Raw genomic sequence first — 26,378 nt, forward strand, 5'->3', positions numbered from 1 at the left:
CAAAGGGGCCTCAGATAACATTATTTTATAAAGTCCCTATGTCCCGCCTTGGGAATTATCCAAAGCCACTTGACCTTCCAGTGACAGACTCTTCCTCAGATTGCAGTCACCTGACTCCTAGTATCTGGTATTTTATATTAATATTCTTTCTTCCGATCTGTTTTCTTGAATGCTATGTGTCTATGAGGGCAGAAGGCTTAGTTGGTCTCTTTTCAAGAAACCAAGTTGAGTGTAGAGTGGTTGTTGTCCCTGGTGGTGGTGGTAGTGTGTGTTGTTATTATTATTGATACTGAGGAAATATTGACCAAGTCATTACTAAGCATATTTCTATCAATTTTAAAGCTATCAATGAGCAGAGTTGTAGAATTTCTTCCCCATTAAAACCTCCTTCTGCAGAGGTGAGAGATGAACACAGAGGTCCTGAGACTGTTCAGGAAGTCCAGTGGTTGTGGACTGTACAAGAGTCAACATTACCGACTTCGCTCACCAAGCACAGAGGGGCAGCTGGAAGCAAGGAAAAGAAGATTTTCCAGTTTCATTAGAAAATGCAATATTTACAAAGGCAGCGTGATAAATAAGAGGAGGACGTACGCCCAGCGTTTGTTCTGTGTCCCCCAGCCTGCCCTGTTCCCTTAGTCCTGGGCTGGGAGTCTGACCACATTGTCTGAAGGGAGCTCCCAGGAAGGCACAGAAGAAGGGCAGGAAACAGTGAGTTCTCTGATAACGCCCCTTCCACACTGTGTAGGGCAACTGGGGAAATTAAGCCCATCCCTGTTAAGGGGTTGATTTTAATGCATACAGTGTTAACTGTTAGCTAGTAGAAATATTATGAGATTACTTTTGCTGGTCTCTAAAATACTTTAATAACATAGGTAGCCCGTGGATTTTATTTATTTTGTTAACACATGATACTTAAGTCTCATAATAAACTGGGAGAAAGAAAGGAACTGTGAATGTTCTTATTTTCCAGACCAGGAATCCAGGCACAGAGAGGTTAAATAACTCCCTTACAGCTGTATGGGCGGTTCCTGGCACACCTGGCACCTGAGCCCCGCCTGCGGAGCCTGTGCTCTTACCTAGCTGTGCTGGATCAGACCCGTGACTGACGTGGACAGTGATAATGGCTCCTGACAGATGCTGTGACAGATACTTTGCATGAGACAGAAATGTATTTGCTTGGTATTGCTGAGATGTATTTTTAAAGCCTTTCCTATTTTAATACATAACATTACTTTGTCATTGAAGACTATTTCAGTGGCAGTATTTGATAGTGGTTTGTTCTTAACCGAGACTGACATGATCTCTGTTGCACTGTCTTTAAAGAAAGCGGGGGGGGGGGGGGGGTAGTTGGAGGACGTTGTAGGAAGTTAGTAAACCTTCACCTCCTCTCCCAGGACACCTTCCTGCCTCCTGGCTAACTCTCTCTACAGGTGTCAAAGACAAAGAAGCCCCAGCTCTGTTATATTCTAGTGCCTGGTTGAGGACATTTTTTTTTTTTTTTTGAGTACTTATCTCACTCTTTATCTTTTAAAGTAGTAGACATTGCTCAAGAGACAAACCCACTCAGCACCACCATGCCTACCTAATTTTAGTTTCTGATATTCTCTTATTCATTCTTTTAGAAATCTGTACCAATGGGAAAACAACCCAGAATAGAAAGTAGGTTTTCACCCCAGAATACAAGCACTTATTGGAAGGGAGCCCACTATTTTACGTGGGGGCTTCAAAGCTGAAGGCAAGCCAGGTCCAAATCACCATGTGACAGTCACTGCATTCTACAGAAAGAGCAGCCTGCAGAGCAGGACTCCTGGTAAGGGCGGCTCAGATTCTGTAGGCCTCCTGCGGATGTTTTGTTGGGCTTGTAATTTTTCCAATTCTGGGGACTGAACACATGATCTTACACACACCAGGTAAGTGTTCTGCCACTGAGCCATGTCCAAGCGCTTTTCTTAGCTTATATTGAGACAGGGTCTCACTAAATTGTCCAGGCTGGCCTCAATTTTGTAATCCTTTTGCCTCAGCCTCCTGAATAGCTGGAATTATAGGTCTGTGCCATTGTACCCTGTAGACATTCTCTTTCAGACTGCCTCTTTTTAATTCTTCTTGTTTTAAAAATTCTCCTAGGAAACAATAAAAACCAGAGACAAAGCAAATGGCAGTTTGAGTAACAGGCAGCTGGTGCATTTCTGTGTTCAATAGCTGAGCCCAAGGCTGTTCTGGAAGCAAAAATTTTGAAGAGCTGTAGGTTTCTTCTTTATCTCTGGCAGGTGCTGCTGGGACTCTGGACTCATTGCTTTTGGTTTTAGTATCTTTTTGTGGATGCCTCAAAATAAGATTTTTTTGGTAAGGAAGAAAACACTTTTTAAAAAAGCAGAAAACGAAAACCATAAAAAGACCACCAAGAACTGAAAAACATCAAAGTATCAAAGGTACACAGTCCACCCAAAGGAGTCAAAATTAGTTACCCAGTTTGTTTTATTTTTATACGTAGAAGAACATCAAAGAAAAGAGGACAAAAACATTAGGCAGGAAAAAATTACCTTTCCTAAATAACTACAATAGGTAATATGATTTAATGAGAATACTAACAGTTAAAGAACGTCCCACGTCTACCAATAAATTATCTAGGACAAATTTCTTTACCTATCAGGTCTAATTACATTTCCTCTGCCCACAGTACCTTGTTCTTATGTAGCTACTCTTCTTAAATAGATGTAAAAACCAGTGATAACAAATATCCTAACAAAAGGTCTTGGTTTTGCTCTTTTGTGCCTTCTCTAAATACCTAACTCACCTGATACTGTCTAATTGAGAGCCTATAAGAGTCCTTTGTGCTAGAATCAAAGAAAGGATTAGATGCTACCTAACCTTTGCTCTTAGGTGTCCCGTCCAGGTAGAAGGAGATGAGTACCACAGAATAATACTCAACAAAGCACTAAATCACAATGAATGGCAGCTCCATGATTTCTGTTCCTCAAACCAGAAGTCTATATCATTCTTCCTCTCCTTTCTCCCATCCACCATCAGATTCTGCTGATCTACCCCAAGGTGGGTCATCTATCTTTCCACTGGGCTATGTCACACCTGTCACCACCCTGCCCAAGAAACCTCCATCTCTCACCTATAAAAGCTCCCTAAGTGATCTCCCTACTTCCTTCTTTGCCTTTGTGTTATGGTTTGTGTCTAGATGTCCCCCCTCCAGAGCCTAATGCAGTCATGGGGGTGGGCTTCTGGAGCCTGTGACTGAATCATGGTCCAATGCTGGGGTTAAGGGTGTGAGTGCTATACCCACCCGAGGGTGGCTAGCCTGCATACCATATATCCTCCATTTTTGCTCTTGTTGCTTTTGCTTAAAAGCTGCCCTCTGCCATGTGCCATTCTGCCTTGGAGCCAGCTGAATATGGACTGAAAATTCCACAAACTGTAAACTAAATAAACCTTTCCTCCCTTAAATTTGAGTGTCAGATATTTTATCTCAACGAGAGAAAATTAACTGACACACCTCTCCAATCCATTCTCCACACTGCATCTAGAGCAATCTTTAAAAGGCTAAATGACTTAAACTCCCTCCAACAACTTTCCCTTCTTGCAGAATAAAATCCAAGCACCCAGCTTGCACTGTGGGGTACTCCATGACCCTGCCACAGTTTACCTTTCTGAAGCCATCCCTTCATTCCTCACCCCACTGGTCTTACTCACTTGGCTCAGCCCCTTGGCTTCTTCCAGTTGTTTACATGCTAAGCTCTGTCCTGTCCAGGGCCTTTGTGCTTGCTATTCTTCTGTAAGGCATATGCTTCATCTGGCCAGCCCCCTTTCATCTGCCACAGACATCTGTTGTTTCTGCCTGCCCAGCACTCTGTCTTCCAGGCTCTTTTCTTCATGAAAACCATCTCTCTTTTATCCTCATTCCATGTGGTTTCGCTTAAACTGGCAACTTCCTAGCATCCCTCACTCAAAGTCATGCATGTGGGCATGAAAGACAAACCTTAGAGGTGGTAGTTACCTCCTCGGCCACAGGGACAGACATACAGCTCATACCTGGCCAGATGATGGCTAAGGGCACACAATGCCAAGCAGAAGACTTCATGCAGCAAATATATACATAGTAAGGTTCTGCCACAGGCTCTATTCCACTGGAATTCAGTCTTGGAAGGCGCCAACCTCTTGTGCATCATGATCAGGACAAAGCAAAGAAATAGGACAAGGAATCAACTATCTAAACCTTCCAACTAGATATTTTCTAAGAACCATTCCATTTCAGTTCTGGAATTCCACAGTGTCCTCAGAATGGCTACAAACAGCATGTCCTACCAAGCATCATGTAAAAACTACAGAAGCTTCTCTCCATCCTCCACTCTCTGTCCACAAAAGAATATGGATTTAGGGGGGGCAAAAAGTTCACTAACTCTACTGTTAGAAAACTTCAATGTTGGATCATTGAACGGAACTGTCTCCAATTTCGCTGTATGAATGTCCACTTAATATGCTTTAATTTAGTGATATGGACAACTGTTTCTGGGAAGATAATATGTAACCTATTAACTGGTGATTTCGTACTGTATATATTTTTTTTCTTGAAATACTGTATTATTTGTACCCTTTTACTGCATTGTTTTTTTTATGTCCTTTCTTTTTTTTTCTTCTCTTTAAATAAAAAAAATCAAATTAAAAAAAAACTATCTTTATTAAAATAATCAGAGATACACAAAAAAATTTAGGAACAGAAAAAAAGAAAGGGAGAATGTATGTACACATATGTAGAATGATCACCACAGTATTTTACATAACAGTGAAAAACTGAAAAACTGGTCCCCAAATAGGAAATTGGTTAAATGAGTTATAGAAACATCCTAAGATTAAATAATATGTGGGTATTAAAAATATTGCAAACATTTTAATGTCATGGACATATTCATAAAATACTGTAAGTTAAGCAAAGTAAAACATCATATAAAACTGTGTACACCACATAAACACACACAAATGCTCAGAATAACAGGAAAAAATAGAAATGCCTCCAAAACATTAAAAGGTTTGTCTGTAAGTAGAGGATTATAGTTTTTATGTTTTCTTGAATATTTTTATATATCTAAACTATAATTACCAGGACTACTTTGTAATCAAGCATAAAGTTAATTTTTATTTAAAAATGAAAATTTTCAAATTAATTATGCAACGCAATAAAAACTGTATACACCCATAAATACCTTTACCAAAAGCCCCTAATGTCCCCGGCTGTTGCATGATCCATGATTTCTATGATGACTGTACTCATTAATGGATAAGCTAGAAAGAATGCTGAAAGATTCATTAACATAGTAACACAGTGATCTCAATTTCCAAAGAGCTTTAAAATAATTGATGTGGGGGTGGTAAAACAAAATATTGCTTGAGAGACAGTTAAAATGTCTACATGGTCCTCTAACCCTCTTCTATTAACCCTGATAAATGTATCAACTTGGCTAGATGACACATAAGCCCCAGGAAAATGAAACACAAAACTGATGTGGAAAAAGCTGACAACTAGAGTCTACAAAAAATAGGCCACCACCAATGCAAGTGTTACTGATGTCCAGTTCAGCTTTCTGTAGGTCTCTGTCTACTGTCCACTGGAGGCTGGAAAGCCAAATTGACAATGTTTGTGACTGGCTACTGTGAGAGACACAATATTAAAAGTCAGATTGGACTCAAAGGGCAAATATATGCAAACAAAAAACATTATGGAAGTAAACTCATCTACAGGGTCGTGAGAGGTCATGTTTACTCAGGACAAAGATCCTGAGTAATACCACACACACACACACACACACACACACACACACACACACAAGTGCACCAGTTTTCCGGGTGTTCTCCAGCTAGAGGTCAACTGTTACCCAAAGCAGGTCCTCTTGGCCTGCTTTAATCTCCAGAATTGGTCCAAAACTGGTGCCTATGGAATGAGTATGACAGCTCTAGGAGGTGCCAAGTAACCACTCCACAAAAACAGCTAGTGACACCTAGAAGGATTAAACTCACAAACATGCAAAACAGTGCTAGCTTTCTGTGGTGGCGAATGCCTATAATCCCAGCACCTAGGAGGGTGTAAAGCAGGAGAATCACAAATTCAAACCCACACAGGACAATTCAGCAAGACTATGTCTCAAAATAAAAAATTTAAAAGATCTGAGGATGAAGCTCAGTGAAAAGGCCCTAAATTCAATCCCCAATACCACCAAAAAATAAAAATTTAAAATTAAAAAAAAAAAAACTACACAGTGCAGGGTTTATTTTAAGCACTGTTTCAGTTCAAGACTTTTACACAAGGCATTTAAGACATTTCATTTGAACTCTAAACTAAAAATAAATTAAGGTTTTGAATTAATCCTTAATCTATATTAAAATAACCTGCATCCATCCTTAAAATCCCTTAAGTAAACTGCAATAATAATAACTGAAAATTTACAATGCACTAGATATTAAGTCAGCAATTCCCAAGTAATGTTTAATCTTCAAGAAGTCTTACGAAACAGGTCTAACTATTATTTTACCAGTGAGGAAACTGAGGCTCTGGGAAATGAACAGATTGGCCCAAAGTGAAATTCAATCCCATGTTGTTGAACTGCATCAGGAAGCCTAAATTCTTTTCAAACTAGTGTATAGGACACTATTTTTAAAAGGTTTATACTCAGAGAAAAGTTTCATGCCTTATTGTGAACTGACTAAACTAATGTAGATCAAACACCAAACTTCAATAATGTGCTGAGTAACCTGAAGAGGTGTGGCCCACTAATCATGGCCAGCACAAATTAAAAAATAAAAAATAAATTGCAGACCTTTGACCCTTTATTGAGAACTATTTGATAAATAAACAGAAAAAAACTTTTCTTTTGAAAAATTACTGAGTTCTACATTTTGATGAGATTATCAGAAAGGATACAAGTGTGCCTTAATTAGAACACAAAATGAACTTCTGGCTACTTTATTCTATTAGCTCTAAAGAAGATATAAAAGGACCTTTTACAATGTGCTATCTGAGCCCGGCGTACAGGTGCACACCTATAGCCATAGCTAATCAAGATGCTGAAGCAGGAAACCAGCCTAGGAACTTAGGAAGACTACAAAGCTCTGAGGACAAGTTTAGCAGTACAGTGCTGCTTGATTTGATTCACGGTACTAGGGGGAAAAAAGAGGCTCTATATGGTTTCTTCTGGCTGGAAGATACATTAGAAACCAACTTTTTAAAAAGCAATACCTCAGTTACCACCTATCCAACTGAACCCTTCATTCATTTTCTTCAACCTCCTCAGTTTCCTCATCTGCAAAACGTGGGTAGACTCCAACATTTCTAAAGTCTCTCTGAGCTTTGACATTCAATTATTAAATAATATTCTCAAACTTAGTTAACCAAACAACTGAGTCACTCTTTATATTACAGACAGAATCTGATTTTTGAACACAGTGTTCTACAAAATCACAAACTTAAACAGTCAGAAAAAATTTAAAGATTCTTTCATTGGAAAAATTTACCAGAAAATCAATTCCTTTGCCCTTGCATAATACAAATATTCCAAATGCAAATATTTAATCCATGATTATCCAGAAAGTGAACTAGTCTCTGTCCAAACCCACCTAGGCAGAAAGCTGATTTTTAGTTTTTTTTTAAATTAACTCTGTTCAAAATTCCTTCTTATTTTGAATTTAATCTACTGTTTTGTAAATGTCTTTTTTTTTCTTTGTTTAGAGAAACAAGAGTATATTTTTTCTTCAGTTTTCTGTTTACATCATATTCCTGTTCCAAACACTTAAAGATAATGAGTGATCGCGTCTCCACTTTTCTTCTAGGTCTTCTCTTCCTCAGGTTAAAGATTACAGCTTCTCAAGCTCTCCCCATCTCACCTGGCTTTGTGCCCCACATTTTCCCCCTAAAACAGGACACCCAGAATCTAATAAAATAATTCTCAGAGAGTCTGAATGTCTCTAACTGGAGTGAAGATAAAACTGACCTTGCAGTCTTATTCTGATGATTAAATTTTTAAAAATGAGTAAAATTTTAGCAAAAGCCTTGGCACACAGTAATCCTGTAATAAATTTTTGTTGCTACTGTGATCACTGTTAATATATAATAATTATAATACTATTCCTTAGTATCAGAGCCCTACCTTCACAATTACACTGTAAGCTCTGGTTCTCTATAACAATCAAATTTTATACATTGTTAGCTGTTTTTCCTCCAAGACAAGGTGGGGCAGAGAAATAAAGTATGAAGGCTCAATTTAAACTGAAGATCAGTGAAAAACAAAGGTTAAACAATTGAGAATTAAGACTTAAAAACCAACAGCAAGCAGATTAAAGAGTGAGCCCTTCTCCTGCTCCATTTTGCCTCTCCGCCCCTCTTGGCACCATCCCATGATCTTAAATAAATTTACTACTTATTAAAAAAAATTAAAATAAAGGGTTAGTTTGTACTGAAGTTTCCAGAATAAATTGATTATATCAATTAAACAATCCCACTTTTGAACACTTAAACTCAATCATGAAATTTCAAGGTGCAGTAATGTCCCTGAGCTATGCCTGAGGATGTGGTCTGGCAGAGTCTAAGGGACAGGGCTCCATAAACCTGCTATGGTTCATATCCCAGACTGGCCACTTTCCTAAGTGACCTGCTACAGATCACTTAAGCTTTCTGGTCTCAGGCTTCCCATCTATAAAATATGCGTCATGTGTGCCTATAATCCCAGCATCCTGGGAGGCTGAGGCAGGAAGATTAAAGTGGCAGCAGCCTGGGCAATTTAGGAATTTAGGGAGATCTTGTCTGAAAACTTAAAATTGCAAATGGTGGCTGCATGGCTCCATGTCCCCAGTACACACACACACACACACACACACACACACACACACACAGTGAGAATCAGGACAATAGGACTCATCCTTACAGAGGCTTTGGGGAATCAAATGACAGTGTTTATCAAGCATGTTTTGAATAGTCTCCTCAACTTCTGAAAACTTTTAGTGATGCTACTGTTCTAACTCCTACTCAGAAGTTGTTTCAAGAAACAAATTATCCTAAATAATTTTGCCTAAGCATTTTCTGAAAGTTTCCATCATTCTTAATTTATATTGGTTCTCATTTTTGTTAGCCACTGCTGAAAGCAACCAACAGTTTAGGATACTTTACATATTTATCTCTTTTGCATACACCCATTCATTTTTAGGGTACACTTCAGTTTTAAGAGTTAACTAACCCTATATGTCATTACTTTAGCAAAGCACATGTTGTCATGCACAGAGAATGATAAAATGGAAAAATAAAACTGCAGCTTATATTTGCAGCTGCTCTGTATGCATCTGTGCTATCCTAGTCTACTTTCCAAGGAAATTTGGGTGAGGGAGTTGGGGAAGTATTATAGACTAATTTTATATAAAATGAAAGTTTAGGTAAGCTCTATATTTAATTTCTGCTGTAATTTGAAGCCTCTGTCTCTCCTGAATTTAATATTTATGAGGCATATTTTAAAATCCACTTATATTTGCCTTGTCCAATAACTATGAGGAGAATGGCATATACAATTTAAAATTTTCAAGTGTGGTTACACTGAAAAAGTAAAAAGAAGCAGTGAATTTTTATAGTTTGGTACTGGGGATTGAGATAGAGGCTTCACACTGGGCCAAATCTTGTTTTCTTTTTAAAGTTTGGTTTGAGACAGGGTCTTGTGAAGTTGCCCAGGCTGAGCTTGACCTTGTTAACTTTCTGCCTCAGGCTAAGTAGCTAGGACTACAGGTGTGTGCCATTATGCTCAGTAAATAATGTATTTTATTTAGCCTTTTATATCCAAAATATTGCCATTTCAATATGTCATTTGTATAAAATTACTAAGCTAATTTATATTCTTTTTTGGTACCGTGTTTTAGAATTGTGGCATGTGTTCTGTACTTACAGCACGTCTGCTGTATTTCAGGTGCTAAATGCTCTCGTGTGGCTGCCATCTAGGATAGCACATCTGAGAAGGTTTTATTAACAAGTGGTAAATTTGAAAGATTTATTCCACATTTCACAAGCTGATCAAATTTACTTATATAAAAAAGCAAAGAACTGTGCTCCAACAATGGAGCTGCCTACTGGGGAGATTTAGTTATAGCTATGGGTGTCCTGAGCATCAAAACTCTGACAACAAAGGAACTCACAAACAACCCCCACCCCCAACATAGTCCCATGGCTCATGGGAGAATCAGCTGTCTAGAAGGAAAACGACCTCGGGATTTAAATGACACCCAGAAATCTGCCCTTATCTACATAAAAAACATGAAACTTGCTTGAAGTCTTTCCAGCTATGACTACAAACAAAGTATCCAGATGCCAGCAGCTTTTGAACATGCCATTATGGTTGATATCTAGATGTTGCCCCAAAACCTCATGTACTCACAGGCAGGATTTTGGGGAGATGCAATGGATCATCAGAGTGTGATCCTCAGTAGTTTAATCCACTTATAAATTTTGTGTGTGTGTGTGTGTGTGTGTGTGTGTGTATTTCTTTTACACATATAACTCATTTATTTGGCATAAATTGCAAAAGAAATAAATGCCAAAATTTACAACCCTAAATCCCTAAAACCCTGGATTGTGAACAACTTGTTCTGTGATTTTACTGTTAACTCCTACTCAGAAGTTGTCTCAAGAAACAAATTATCCTAAATAATTCTGCAAGGTTAGCAAACATTTCTAATAAATTTTAACTTGAGAGACAAGAAATGTCTTACGACAAGTACTTGATATCAAATGTCTCACAATCACACCTGAACCAGTGATACTTCTCTGCCTCTCTCTCTCTCCCCTCTGTCCTTCCCTCCTCCTTTCCCTCCCTACCTCTGTTTTTCTTGCTGTGGGATTGTGGGTGATCCTTTCCCAACAGCAAGAATTATAGAGATTTTTAAAATTAACTTTATTGGTACATTTTAGATATACATAATAATAACATTCCACTGATGAGTTTATAGTTAAATGTGATGTTGGGAGTTGAAACTTTGTTGAAGAAATAGATCACTGGAGGGATGGCTGGAAGGGTCTATCTTCCTTCCTCCTCCTTTGATTCTCTCTCTCTCTCTCTCTCTCTCTCTCTCTCTCTCTCTCTCTCTCTCGGCCTTCTGCCATGTCTTGAGCTGTTTCTCCTCTGCCATGCTGCCCTGCCTTGGTGGACTGAAACCCCAAAATAAACCTTTCCTCTTTACAGTCATGGGTGTTGGATATTGCATCTCAAGTGACAGAAACATAACTAAGACACATGCCAATGAAGGGAAGGCAGGAGATGATACTGAAAAGTTGCACTGTTCTGTGCTAGGAACTTTCTGCTAGAAGAAGACCCATTAAAGAAATAATAACAGAAAAAATACCAGCACAGAAGCAAAACCTACGGGGCAGGGAAGCTTGGAAATAGACCTAAGATTGCTGTCTACTGAAAATGAGGTGCTGTCCCATCTCCAATGTCATATGAGATTTTTGTTAGGAATGGAAACTTCAGGCCAACCCAGGTCCAAAGGATCAGAGTCTTCATTGCAACAGTGTCCCTAGCTGATTCATCTGTCAATATTTAAGAAGCAATTGCTCATCTGCATGTGACACAGAGACACCTGTGTCTTTAAGATCTTATTATGCATCTGTTGCCCTGTGGTTGCATCTTGCTATGGTTACTCACTATAAACACAGGACATTATATATATGATGCATACAATGAATAATTTGTTACTGAATAAATTCTTGGAAAACAAGATCCATGCATGCTTTCAAGCAGTGAAGGAGAAACTTTTAGAGCTTTCCACGACAACAGCCTGCTGCAGTATGCAGGCATAGGGTCGCTATCACTGCTTTAAAGCATGAGAGGGACTCAGTGTCTCAGATAAGAACAAAAGAAGTCATCAGTTACTGCCAGATGCAATGGCATAGGCATACAATCCCAGCACCTGGGAAGCTGAGACAGGAAGACCCCAAGTTCAAGTCAGCCTTGGACTTCATCAAGACCCAATCTCAAAAAAAGAAAAAAACAAAAGGGCCTTTAAGCTCCAGAGAGAATGTGGAAAAGGTGTACTTCAGGCCCATGCATATTGAACTGGGGACTGCGGGGGTGAATAAGGGAAGCTGAAAGTGTGCATAACCAAAAGATCATTATTTAAAGGCACAGACACAAGAAAAAGTTCTGAGTTTGTACAGAGATTGGGAGACAAGAATGTGGCATCATGAAAGAAATGACTGCATTAAAAGAAACTAATATTTACAAAAGCAAAAGGGATGATTTTAGCTTTCTACTAACCCAAAGTTCTCTTGAATGGGAATTGTGGTACTTACTACACAAAGGATCATTTGTTTTTTTTTTTTTTCCTCTTTATAGTCTTTCACATCACTATTCAAACATGGTACTCATTTTTCCACTTTAAAAGTCTCTGGACCCCACTCTTCCCCGTGACTACATCTCCCGCCTACTCTTTACAGCAAAAATCTCTGAGACGGTGGTCTCCACCTGATTTTTCCGTTTCCTTATGGCTGCTTTCTCTTGAATCCTCACTAATGGAGACTTAGTCCCTGCCACCCACTAGGACTGCTGTTTTCAAGCTCCCTGTGGCTGCTCCACAGATGAACCCTGGATTCCTGGATCCACCACTGGACATCCTTCTAGACTGACCTTTAAGGAGCATCTGACTCATCCTCTTTGAAGCAGTATTTTCACTTCACTCCCAAGATAACACGTTCTCCTGATTTTCTTCATTAGCTGCTGGTTTTCATTCTCATTTATTAATTCTTACCTCTCCAAAATCACTGTGCAAGTAGCCCAGGCTCTTGATCTGAAACCTCTTGTCTTTTCCATTGACAATTACTCCACTGTGGACTTCATTCAGTCTATATATTCTGACAAGTCCCAAAGGTTACTCTCTAGACCAGACCTTTTGAAACCCAGACAAACATATCTAACTGCCTATAGATATCTCCAAATCTGAGCTCCCAATCTTTACCCAATGTTATGGCTTATATCTCAATGTCCTCCCCTTCAAAGCCTCAGGTGCTCACAGGTGGAGCTTTTGAAAGGTGATTGTATTACAGGGATTATAGTTAACTTCCTGTTGGGAGGCAGTCTGAGCAGACAAGGCAGGTCATGGGAGCATGACCCGGAAGGACATATCTCCCTCCCCTTCTTGCTCTGCTTTTGGCTGTCGTGAGCATCTTTCCTCCTTCCTCTGTCAGACCCAACCACAGCGCCTTTCTGCCTAGAACCCGGCAACTATGAACTGCAAAAATGAGCCACAGTAAACCTCCTCTCCTTTAATTTGGGGATGTGGACACTTTTCCCCAGCACTGAGGAAGTTACTAAGACACAAAATCAGCACCTTCCTATCTCGGCCATTCCATCCTCAAACTTCACTGGACAGTTGCCTGGACTTCTTTCACTCATACACCACAATCAGAACACCTTTCCCACTTTACGTTCACAGAATACCTTTCTGATCCAAGCCACCAACCCTGCACAATAGCTTCCTACCTGTTTTGCCTATGGCTGCCCTTCTCACTTTAGTCTGTTCTTATAAGACATAGCAGCAGTATGCCCTCTTAAAACATACTGTAGGTCACGCTGCTACAAGATGGGGGTTCAAGGAGGTCCCCCAAAGAGGAGGTGGAGACCTCAGCTCATTCATCCCACAAAATAGGTTATAGGTTCGCTAACTTCCATTACAGAAAAATAATTTCAAGACGTATCTGTGAAAGGAACAGGTAGGTTTAGTAGGTAGACAGCAAGGAAGAACAGGAAAAGACTCCAGTTAGAGTACCTGGAGGGGACATCTGTGACGCACAGATTCGGACTGGCCCACTCACAAAAGCACAACCCCAGCTTTTAAGGTGTTCCACCCCAGCAATCCCTCTATCACCTTTCTGCTTTCCATAACTCTGGAAGGGTCCTAGTGGCTTGAGGGCAACACAGTTCCCATGAGATGACTGTCCTTGCTCTCAAGGAAGGTTCTTCTTCAGTGCTGTCCTGGCGGTTCCTGCTCCTGCATGAGTGATAGTGGGAAGACTACCCCTCCCCATCGTGAGGTGGTCTGTAAGGCTCGGCTCTTCCTGGAACCCAGGACGTTACAGGCTTAGGACAAGGCCTGGAGATTTCCAGCCATTCCCCCAGAAGGGTCTGGAACTGTATGTTGTAAAACTGGCAACTAAGCATCCCTGAGAATTTCTTTGGTTGCTCTCATCTTGGTGTTCTCAGTCTTAAAGGGGAATGAGATAGACTAGATAAATCAGCATTCATAAACCTTGTGACACCGATGTTCCCTGTGTGACCAGCGCCTACCCCCATAGCTCAGTAGGGAGCAATGAGGGAGACAAAATGTTGTTTCCCTGTCTCCTTTCTACCTATCTGTTTTCCTTTAACCCGATTTCAGTATACATCTCTATCTGAAAGTTCTCTGCTCACACTGGTCCTCTACAGAGTCTGCCCCTCACCACTGCCCACTCCAGTCACACTGGTCTTCTAGCTGCTGGAAAGCAGGAAGCATGACAGTCTCAGGCATGGCACCTACTGTCCCCTGTTCCCTGTCTTCAGGTCCTGCATTGCTGAAGACATCCTGGATCACTTACCCAAACCTCCTCCCTCTACCTTTCCCACCGAAAGGCTTCACACCATCAATATTTGCACACACACACACACACACACACACACACACACACAGAGTCTGTCTCACCTGAAAAGAACGAGAATTTTTTTTGTCTGTTTTGTTGACCACTGCACCCCAGCACCAAAATGCAGGAAACTCAACTGATACTTTTGAACAAATTATGACTAAAGGAAAGATGACAGTGATGCAGAGCTACTAAGACATAGCATAATAATGCTGGTAGCCTTTTAAAAGAAATACGTTGTAAATAGGTCACTTCCTATGCCTATATATATTCAGATATTATAAGAAAAGCAAAATTGCTCCAATTTGGTAATGATTAATCTCGTATAAAATCTGGCCCACTGCAGAAAAATAGCACTGGAAACTCAGGGATACTCTAAGAGATTTAAAGGATGCTGGGCTTTCTCAAAACCCTAGAGGACAGTAAAATGAGGGGAACCAATTGTGCACCCTTCCTGCAAGCATGTGAAAAGCGCTCAGACAATACAGTGGACTTTGATTCCTTCAAATGAAAGAGAAAACATGCCACAAGGTGCAAGCACGTTATGTTTATGCTGTATGAAATAGGGTGTAACTCACCTCCAGGGAACGTTTGGACTTCGGACAAGCCAGGAAAAAATGCTTTTGATGTTGTGCTGCACTTCCATAGTGCACTCAATGCTGTAAATGGACACGGCGGCTCATGTCGTATAAGCCATATCTTAAAAGAACTTCAACTTAACTTCCAGGTAAAAGAAAAAGCAAAATAATTTCAGCACTCATTTAGATGTTGAAATAAAGTACTGAGGCGTGAAGAAGCTTTGTATACAGCATTTGCAATGTGAGGCAGATAAAAGCTACAAGTGATTTCCAAACGAAATGCAAAGAATGTCCTCATTTCTCTACCTTAGTATTAATATCATAGCAGTATCACTTTTCATATACTATATCACTTTTCATATACTATATACTATATGAAAAGTAGCAGAACCTTTTAACAACCCTCCAATTAACTGTATCCAAGAGGAAGGTCACACTTGAAGACAGCCCAGCTCTTGCCCATGAATACTGGTGCTCACAGATAATAAACAAGACTGCTAAGCTGCTGCAAAACTCTGCTCCCATCACCAAGGTGGTGGTTCTCAAGAGCCAGCTGCGTTTGCCCCCACTGTGCTGACCACACTTGCTACTAACGTTTTCTAAGTTAAATATCACACAAAATAATTAAGTATAGGGGTGAGAGCTGCTGCACCATAAATACTAAGCAAATTACTTTCGAAACAATATACTGCATTAAACGTCCAAAAAAGAATTCTATTGACAAACATTTCATTTTAAAATTGTTTTTACTGGAGATAAAATAAAATACTTGTAAGATATAAAGATTTGGGATGCAAATGCTCCTGTATACCACATCAAGTTTCAGAAAATGAAATTATCATTCTCTTTCTAACTTTCCTATGACCTTACTGTCACATCATTGTATAATTTAAACTAAGTAAGCACAGGTATATGTATTTTACTAATGCTTCTATATTGCAGTCTTTAATTCCCCTAAGCCTATTGGATTCTTTGAAATCTATAAATCTTTCCTTAAGATCCAGTTGTACAATATTTACAATAGTACACTGTGTTCTATTTGAATCTTTTTTCCCAAACAGAACTCAGCAATACAGAAGACCATCAACTAACATGGAAGCTTCATGAGGAAGGTGAGCAGAAATGCATCAAGAATGAAAAAAATATGATAAAATTTCCAGAGTAAAAGCTACAGATCTCTGAAACCATTACATCCCACCAGGTGAAATAGTCCGTGCTCTTTTCTCCTTCAATCAAAAGCCTCTGCTAACAGGAAAAGAGCAGGACAAGGGCAGCTGTAGTCACACATCTTTTATCGTCCAGGCTCTACTCTGTCATTTGCTAGGGTTATGAGAGACACACATGTGGAGCTTGCATCTCATGACTGGTGACTGCGAAGTTGCGGTTGACTTTCTCAAAACAAGAGATGAAACAAGGGCCCATGGTGAATCCAATACTTTAAAAAATGACAAGACCAGAAACACAGCTGACTCTGGAAATTCTACTCCACCTCTAGAGAAGGCAAAACATCAGAGCAGCATCTCTTCTGTGCATATATCCTCGGGAGGGGTCCTGTACATAACTATTTAATAGCCTGTGGTGTTTAACTCAGTCATGGGACAAATATTTATTGAATGACTACTATGTGCCAAAGCACTGGAATCTTCCACTGGGCTTCCATGCAGCACTCCTGTAGGTGATCACAGTCTAAAGTACATGCAAAGCCAGTTGAACCATTTTATAGATGAGTGGCTTTAAGAAGGGCAATAATATTTCTGCCTTCCACCCAGGCAAGTAGAACCTGACATCCAGGTCTCACTGCTCACTTAGTGACCACTGAGTGACCACTTCATGTGCTGTTCTAAGCCCTTCCCAACCATTAAATGTTAGTGAGGTAATCCATGAGGTCATGAGGCAGCAGAGCACAGAGATGTTAAAGTAACTTGCCCAAGGTAACTCACCTAGGTGACAGCACCAGGATACAAATCAGACTGCCTCATTCAAGGCCACACTGTCCTTGATGAGACCAGACAACCTCTAAGAGAAGGACAAGTGAATGAATTACCTGACTTCACACTGATGAAACTTTTCAGGAAGCCCTAATAAGTGCCCAAAGCAAGCACAATACAGAGATCATGGAAAATGCAACCTATCTTTCTTCCTGTCCACACCTCTCCCTCCCACAGGGTTTCACAGAGTTCTGTGACCCCACGAGAGGCCTCCAATCTGTGAGATTCAGCAATGGTAGAAAAATATGAACATACCTTAAAGAAAAGGAATGAAGAAAGGAGGATGGCAACCTTACAACCTGACAGCATGAACCTGATTTAAATTTTTATGCACCACGTCTATGACAGGGAGAGAAGGCTCCCTTGAATAAAGACCAGCTGCAGTAGGCAAAGCAGCCAGTCCTGACCAACAGCCTGGAACCTCCTGAGGGAGGGAGGGAGGTTTGTCTCCTGCAAGCCACACTCACCAGGAGAATTAGTTCTGAGGGCAACCACCATAAGTTTATCATTGTCACAGCTGGGTGACAGAGCCAGATTCAGTTGGTTTCCTGAACATTCTGATCTTGAGAATCACGCACAGTGCTAATGACAAGCACCCTGTCACTAGCACTGAACCAAAATCTTCAGGCAGCACTCAGAAAGCTAAAGTCAGGTGACTCTTGTGATAGACAAGTTTGGGAAAGTGATGAAATCATAGGACCTAAGAAAAAGCAACAGGGTCTACTATCTACTAGGGAGGGTCCAAGTATGTCTCTGACTTACCCAGGAGAACACTATTGTCTCTACATAAGATCCCCAAAAAAAGAGCTTCCAAAATGCCCTCCCAATAAACATAAAGATCTGAAGACATTAGAGCTCCATGGTCCTCCCAAATAGGGTAACAAAAGGTTAAATCCATTCTTTTTTTTTTTTTCAGTCAGAAACAAAAAGAATAATTTTTATTACACAAATCATCTTAGTTTTACTGACTTACTTCAACAAATATTAAAAAAAAAAAGATAAAGTGAAAAGACAACTCAGAGACCAGGTGTTTATGAACCTTATATGTCACAAGAGACTTCTATTCTGAATATATAAAGAACACTTAGAATTTTGTAATAAATGGGAATACCCCAATTTCAAAACAGGCAAAGAATCTGAATAATTATTTCTCCAAAGAAGAAAGAGAGAAGTGTGCATAAATACCGAGAACACTGTGCTGCATGAAAAATCCAGTTGCCAAAGGTCATTCACTGTACAATTCTATCTTCATCATAGGTGCAGAACACCAGAGAACATCCAGAGTCAGAAAACAGCTGTGTTTACTTGATGAGATGAATAAGTGGCCGACACCAGTACGCTCCCACGGCTCTAGGCTACTAGGTAGGAGGAGCTGAACACAGCGCTGTGACACTGCTAATGGTAGATGTGACGACTGGAAGGCTAAGTGACCAAGCAGTAGTATATCCTGCGGGGTTACCTGGAGAAAGAAATCCTTCTCCTCTCAAGCAAGAGGAGCAGGAGTCAGGGTGAGGGTGAGACGGAGGGGACTTCTTCACACATCTCAGTGCCATACAACTGCGACTTACATGCCAACTATTCACCAAATTTTCCATTTATTTTTCTTGGGCCAGTTTCCTTAAACCACAGAAGATGAATCTGTGGATAAACTGGAGTACCGTATGAATGCAGACACAGTCCTCCCCAACACACCCAGCTTCCCATAATGTACAGCCCATCATAAATACTAAATAGGTTTCATTCTTTTGTCTCTCCTTAGCCCCACATTTTTCCGTGATTACCAGGTCTTTTCTTGATATCACGTTTTTGCCACAGGTTACAAAACTGTACACCTCACTGATGTGGAGAAACCCATGAGAATCCGAGAGGCGTCACTAAAATGCATTTGGGTATAGAGATTAAGACTTTTTTCCCAAACGCACTACCTCCTGGGTGCTCTCTATCTTGAACCATGATTCAGAAATTTCTTTTTCTTAGAGTTTTAAAACCCACAGCACTCCTCCCCAGTACGCATTTTTCCTGTCAGCTTTCTCTACACTGAGAATTTGCCAAGCCTCCCAGACAGCTCTGCAGGTGACCTGGCAGAGCCTTGTGATCTGGGAGCCATCTCTGCCCAGCAGGATAGTCACCAGCAGTCACTGTCACTGTCACCAGTATCCCATGCAGATTCAAAGGAGTTTGCAGCTAATTGTAGTGATTTCTCCATTTCCTTAAATTCTCAAAAAACAAAAAAAACAAAAAAAACAAAAAAAAAAAAAAGAAAAGAACAACAAAATAAAACAAAAATAACCCCGGTCTACTCTGAGACAGACTATGCTCAGACGTTTTCTCTATCAAACCCTGTCTTCCATCTTGCTGAATATTGTCAATTACATGCTACCTGAACAAGATTTGTTCATGTATTTTTACTATAGTTCTCACCGTCAAATAAGACAGTTCACTCATTTTCAATGACTGTCTACCTTGGCTTCCCCTACAATCTCATTCCGCCCCTACACTCTCACCACTTTTGTACTTATCTGACATGACGAGGTAAATATGTACAGTACACAAAAGTTGTCAAAGCCCAGTTGGTAAACACACCACGAGCAGCCAGATGGTCAAGAGTTAAACACGCGCCCAAGACAGACACTGCCATCCATGAAAACACTCTGGATTCAAGTACGCTAGGAAACACAGCAGCCCCTAATTCACTGAAGTTAAACAAGGTTTTAAAATGCAATTTTTATATCTTACTATCTAATAGTTGAAGCTATTTAAATGCACGAAATTAGGTAAGATTTTAAAATGCAGTTCTTACATCGTGCTACCTGTATCTTCAGGTACTTGGAAGTCAAATAAGGCTAAGAAAGTCATATATCAGTTCTGCCTTACCAGAAAATTCTACTCAACTGTGCTAATTCTGAGTAGCATCACTGATTTAGTGAAAGATCACAGGGTCTGAGTTCATAGGTTCCACAGTTGCGGTGTTTACTGATTGTGAAGTTTGGCTCCCAGAAGGATGACCCAATGGTCTCTGAATGTCGTTGGCAGGTTCTCTTAAAGGTGTGGATTAAGTTTTTTCGAGCCTAACACAGAGTTCAAGCCCAACATAAAGTAAGTAACTATTATTTACTGAATTAATAAATGAATGGATGGATGAACTGCATAATAATGTCTGCATTTCAGTTTTGGCCTGGATTTGACTTCCAAATATTAGCTTACAGAAAGCAATGAATTCTGTTTTTCCTCATGAGAGGTTTTTATAAGGGGAAAAAGCATGCTGAGACAGGCAGTTTATGGAGACTTTGGAACCACTAGAAATAAATGTGCAAAGCAAAAATATCTGCCCAAAGGGAATTCTGATATGCTACAAAATTTTCAGACCCAAGGAAACATCTTGCTTCTTCAACACCCATTACTTGCAGTTTTTAGGACAAGGAAAGGAAGACAAGTGGAAGATCTCACAGCCTGCTGTCAGTTTCTTAGCATTTTTCCAATATATAAATTTGCAAGAAAATAATATAACCCAAGGACAGTAAGCATTTAACTGCACCATCTGTGTACTCTTACAGATAGATTTCCTTTTCCTACAGTGTCCTGTGATTGATTCGATCCTATCTATCAAACAGTTTCTTGGAAAAGTTAAGACTTTTCAAAAAAATCTAATTTTAAAAAACAATGTAAGCTTTTGTACACAGAAGGAAAAAGAAAGCAGTTCCCCTGGTCCTTAGCCAGTGATCTCCTGGGAGCCAAACAAAAGAAGCTACAGCTGCTTTTGAACATTTTCTACTCCCTATGTCCACCAACCAGTACCCATGGGAAGAGCCAAGCTGCTCCATTTCTATAATTCACTTTTTCTTAGCAAAGGTCTGAGAACAGAAGGCCAGAGAAACAGACAGCAGCTGTCGCCTGCTCTTATTAATGCCCTCCACTCGTGCCCCATCCTCCTCATTACTCTTTCAGACTCCTTTTCTCAATAGCCTCTAAGCCCCAGCTCCTGGCAAGAAATCACAAGGAAAAGCAGCCTTCCCTGCACGGACACTGCTGTGGCACAGAAATCTACATCCCTCTCGAAGGTGATGCAATTAGAAATTAAAATAGGCGACCCTTAAATTCAACTTTAAATTGCCAATCTGCTTTATTTTTATTTCAATTAACTACGTCTAACCATATGGAACTTCTTACACATTTTTAAAGAAGAAATTACACAATTTCCATCTCTTTAACCAAACAACAAAAATGGCCCCACTCTTTAAAGCCAATACATCTATAAAATAAAGGTCACTGATAAATTAGTCATCCAGTTTTCAAATCCCATGACCCAAAGAATGTAAATATTAAAGCCAAAACGCTGGATTTCTGCATCACAAGACGCTAATTCTAAGGACATACAAGCATGGAAGTTAAGAAGACTGGGTCCACTTATTAGCTGTGAGATTCCAAGTAAATTATTTAACCACCTGACTTTAGAATGGAGATGATGACAGATCTGACTCTATGAGTTTGTCATGGAAAATAAAGATGATTCACGTAAGAACTCAATAAATACAAACTGTGATTGTAACACACGTTATGCCTGAAACATATTACGGAAGTATTTTTCCAAAACTTAGGACTTGAGATGGAACTTTTATTAAAGGAAAATCTGCTTCTCAGAAGAGCCACTTTAAAATATTATGAAGGAAAAGAGCCCTCACCTCAGGTCAAAACGAGATGTTTCCACTAACCTCAAATCCGTAACTCCAAGAATAATCTTCAAAAAACAACCATCAAGACATACATTCAAGCTAGGCGTGGTGGCTCACGCCTGTAATCCAGCACTCAGGAGGCTGAGGCAGGAGGATTGTTGCAAGTTCGAGACCAGCCTGGGCTACAAAGTGAGTTCAAGGCCAGCCTGAACTGCATAGAGACCCTGTCTCAAAAACAAAAAAACAAACAAAAAAGACATACATTCAACTCATCTTACTAATTTATCGTTAGAGGAGGATAAGGTAGGGGTTCAAACCAGATGGTTGTTTGCTGTTCATTGAACCTTGAGGATGGGGAGCCCTGGCCACAGGCTGGTTTCCCCTGTAGGAAGGGGAGAGGAATTAGAAGCTTTTCTCACACCACGGGTGTCACCAGAAGAGAAAATGTTCCACCACCTCTGGACCTGGAGTATCAACAAAGTCCTTGTCCACCGGCACCCACTAGGCTACTGCCACCCTGGTTGTTGACCTTCTGGGCAAAGTAAAAAAAAAAGTCTTTCTTTTGGCAAACAAACACTGCAAGGACATCGACTACTTTTATGTAAGTAAAATAAGCACAAGCAGAGATTCACTATTGATGTTCCCAGGTATGCCTTACTGTCAACTGAGATACAGAAACCAGATAATTTTGCTTCAAGGAGAACTTTCTAAAGACATCCTGTGCTCACATCTGTAATCCCCAGCACTCAGGAGGCTGAGGGCAGAGGATCACTGTGAGTCTGAGGCCAGGTTAAGTTCAAGGCCAGCCTGTACTACAAAGCAAAACCCTATCTCAATAAATAAATAAATAAACGCTGCAAATAAGCCACCTTTTTCCTCCATTGTAAATTGCAACAGTCTCCACAACTAACATGGACTTGGAGCTTGAGGAAAATGTCTTTGGAAGATGGTTGTGTAATTTATAATCAGAGAAGGCCCCAAGGAACACCCTTTCACATGCACACAAACTAATAATAACAATAATGACACCACTTAATCTCTGAGTCTGCAAATAATATTACAAACAATACAAACTTGTCAAAACATGAATACTGCGAAAGAATGCTCTGGAGAAATTTGCTTGGCTCCTGTACTTCCCTATAATAAATTCTGGCTGGTGTAACTGCAAAAGAACTCAAGAAGTGCCTGGGGATGTGGTTCAGTGACAAACCACATGCTTAGTATGCACCAGGCCATGGGTTCAAACTCCATCTTGCCAAAAAAAATAAATAAATTACCTCAGGAAGCAAGCCAAGCACCTCTGTGCATGGCCCAGACTGTTCTGAAAGAACCTCAAATATTGAGATCCTTGCAGATGAAGTTATTCAAGGTGAGAGTAGCCCACCAGCCTTCCGTTCCTGGATCGCACACTAAGGTACACAGACTTGTCACCTGATTGGTTTTCATGAGATCCCTGCCTTGCCCTCTATCATGTTTGAATTCATTTCTAAAAATTGGGAAGGATCACCCAGCTATTACTCACCCCCTAATCCAACACAATCCCAAAGATACACTCATTTCATAACTGCCAAATGACATTACCCCAAGTAATCCTCAAAAGAACTGGTCTTTAAGCCAAAGCACATACACATTTCAATGTTCACATGGTTTTGCCTCCACATCTCCTATTCCAAGACTGAAATGAACCCATTACCACACTGACATCTTAGCTTATGAACAATGCATGTCAAGTCATTTCAGAATGTCTACAGGGAATTTGCAAATACTCTAAGAAAAGAAAGGAAGGAACAGTATTTCTTCAAAGATAATAGAAAGGGCAATTTCTCTCCTGAGGCAGGGAACATCCTCTTCCCCACCTCTCAAAAAAAAAGCCCAACCAATCCTCCATTTCATTGCCATCTCCCCCTTTGGTGGCTATCAAGCCAGACCCTCTGCTTGCTCTGGGGTCCTGCACAGAACCTCCTCAGAAATGTTTCCCACCAGAATGCAAACTCCTTGAAAGCAGAAACCCTGCCTGTACTACCTGACGATCAGGCTTGGCAAAAATCCTTTGCAGACTCAATTAGAACTAATAAACTGCAGCGTTAGTTGCCAAAATCTCACTTACATTAATTTTCCAGATCTTCCCCTTCCCTACACCAACATCTGGACCCACTCAAGGCTTATTCTGGAGCAGAAATCCTGAGCCTCACTGTGGGAGAACCAGTCTCCCTGGAAAATGAAATCGTGATGTCCATTACATCCTCTGCCTGGTGTTTCCAGGGAAATGGTAAAAGCATTGAAGTCACTGACAAATCCTAAATCCATGTTCTCTAACCTGTGATAAGCTGTCCTTTTTTTAAATAAAAATCTCAGAACATCATTTTCCAGGACACACAGCTGGCATCTGTGGATAAAGTTAAATGCATGTGAAACAAAACGATTTAAAGGTCTTTAAAAGCTACTGGGAATATTATACCAAATAATCTTCCCTTGCCTGTTGGCTCGCTCAATGCAAGTTTGTTCTTTCATTCTTTCTTTTCTTTCTTTCTTCCTTTCTGACAGGGAAACGTGATGGACCCTGAAGACAAGAGCTAACTGGGCAGAGTTAAAATCAGCACCCTAGGTCCCCTCTAATGCGTTCCTTCTTTTGATCCTGAAGCAAGCAGGAGTCTTCAGGCTTTCCTGGCGAGTCACTGGTGAGCCAAGCAGACGGGTGAATCAACCCCCCTAAACTTTAACACCCAAAAGTTGACCCTTCTGGATCCCCAACAAACACAAAGAAAGCGCGCAAAGGAAAACAGCGACGAGAACCCGACATTTACGTCTCACACTCTAGTGGCCTCAGGGATCAGGACACAGAGCGGCGACAAAGCGAAACAAGCCCCGACCAGCCCGGTCCTCCCGCGCGACCCCGCCGCCCGCCCGGCGCTCACCGCGGCGCTGCTTCCTTCCATCTCCCATCGCCCGCCCGGCCGCGCCGACCCGCGCCAGCTGCGGGCTGCCGGCTGCGCCGCGGCTGGGCTGCTGCTGCGGCGGCGGCGGCGGCGGCGGCGGCGGCGGCGGCTGCAGCGCTCGGGCCGGCGCTCGCGCGAGTGCGGGCGGGTGTCCGGGCCGCGCGGCTCTTTGTTGCGCGCCGGGACGGCCGGGCGGCGGCGGCAGCGGGGCGAGCACCGCGCGCTCCGGGCGGGGGCGCGGGCGCGAGGGGGCGGTGCCCGGGCCTCGGTGCCTCCCGAGGCTGCCGAGCGTACTGAGCGCCGAGCTCCGCCCGGCTGCACGAAGCTGCCTGTTGCTTTGTCTTCTTCCCTAGCTGCCTTCCCACCTCGGGAAAAGTGAGAGGCGCCCTGCCGGCGTTTCCTCCGGGGCAGGGCCGTGGGAGGGGACCTGCGAGCTGGCCGCCTGCTGCCAGCGGGTCTGGGTCGGGGACACGCGTCCCCTGAGGCCACCGCAGCCAAGTGAGGGGCCGCGTGGCTCCTGCTGCCGTCTTTGCCTCTCTGAAGGGGACACCCCGGAGAAGAGCCGCTGCCCCTGGAGTCTTTTTCCGGGGACCTGTGGACGCCCGGAAAGACCCGTGTTCCTTAGGGGGCCCCCTCCAGGAAGGACACACGCGACCTGGTTCACCCCGCGGCCTCGGGTCACTTAACAACGGCGTTTTCAATCAGCAGTGCCTCGGACCTGTGGCTTTTTTTTTTTTTTTTTTTTTTCGATCCAAACCAAAAGCTAGGGCTGGAAAGGCGCCCTCGTCTGGGAGACGGAGACTTTGAAGCCACCTCTTTCCCATCGGAAAGGTCCAGTGGAGGTGAAGGGCGCTGGCCTAAATTCACCCTGGCTAGAGGTGGAGCCCCAAGGAGCAGCTGCACGGGAGTCCTGGGGTTCTGTAGCAGCCTATTGTCTTATTCACGTGACCGGCAGGAGATATTCAAAGAAAGGGATGTGACAAACTTGGCCAAGTTTAGGGAAGGAGTAGAGGTCAGGTTTCCTGGTGGCCCCAGGAACCAGCCCTCCAGGTCAGCGTGAGCTATCTAGTTAGCTCAGCAGCTCTCTGTCCACCAAACGGGAGGCTGGCAAGGACACGCAAGACCCCATGAGTCACCTATTTTTCCTTGATGTCCCGTCAAAGTCAGTGCATGGCAACCCCCAGAGGAATCAGAAGAAGAGAGGGAGGGCAGATGGATAGGCATGGCAACCATGAGAGGAACTAGAAGAGAGATGACACATGGATACAGATAATTTTCAACTTCCAGAAGAATCTCAGTCCATGCTCCTCCCCGTGTCAGACAAGCAGCAGGGTCACGTGTCCAGGCCGCCAGGCAACCCTGTTACCTGGGCGTGTTGCTCCTCAGTGGATTCTTCTTTTACCTCTCTACCCTTAAGTGAATACTTCGCAGAGATGGTCTTTGCATGCATATTCCCATTAAACTCTTGTCGCCTTAACCTTGAGGTCTGATGATTTCGCGCAAAGAATCAGAAGAATGACTGATCAGTGGCCTGGTGGCTTTAAATTGGAAAATTAAACAACTTATAAACC

The 26,378-nt window shown here is 41.7% G+C and overlaps 1 protein-coding gene across 3 annotated transcripts in view; it reads right to left on the bottom strand.

The window, feature by feature from the left end:
- Psd3 (pleckstrin and Sec7 domain containing 3) overlaps positions 1-26,378 on the bottom strand; it is a 505,243-nt gene that overhangs the window by 404,302 nt on the left and 74,563 nt on the right. Inside the window, exon 1 of one of the 3 annotated variants that reach the window (XM_063234821.1) lies at positions 24,787-24,922. The exons of the other annotated variants lie outside the window; for them this stretch is intronic. Within the exon in view, the coding sequence (XP_063090891.1) occupies positions 24,787-24,807 (21 nt within the window). The 5' untranslated portion in view covers positions 24,808-24,922. Of the gene's footprint in view, positions 1-24,786; positions 24,923-26,378 lie in introns of those variants that run through there. 3 annotated transcript variants of the gene reach the window in all.

Source organism: Cavia porcellus, unplaced genomic scaffold, assembly GCF_034190915.1.
Source record: "Cavia porcellus strain 051 isolate PalLab524CR breed Dunkin Hartley unplaced genomic scaffold, mCavPor4.1 scaffold_24, whole genome shotgun sequence".
NCBI classification, from domain to species: Eukaryota; Metazoa; Chordata; class Mammalia; order Rodentia; family Caviidae; genus Cavia; species Cavia porcellus.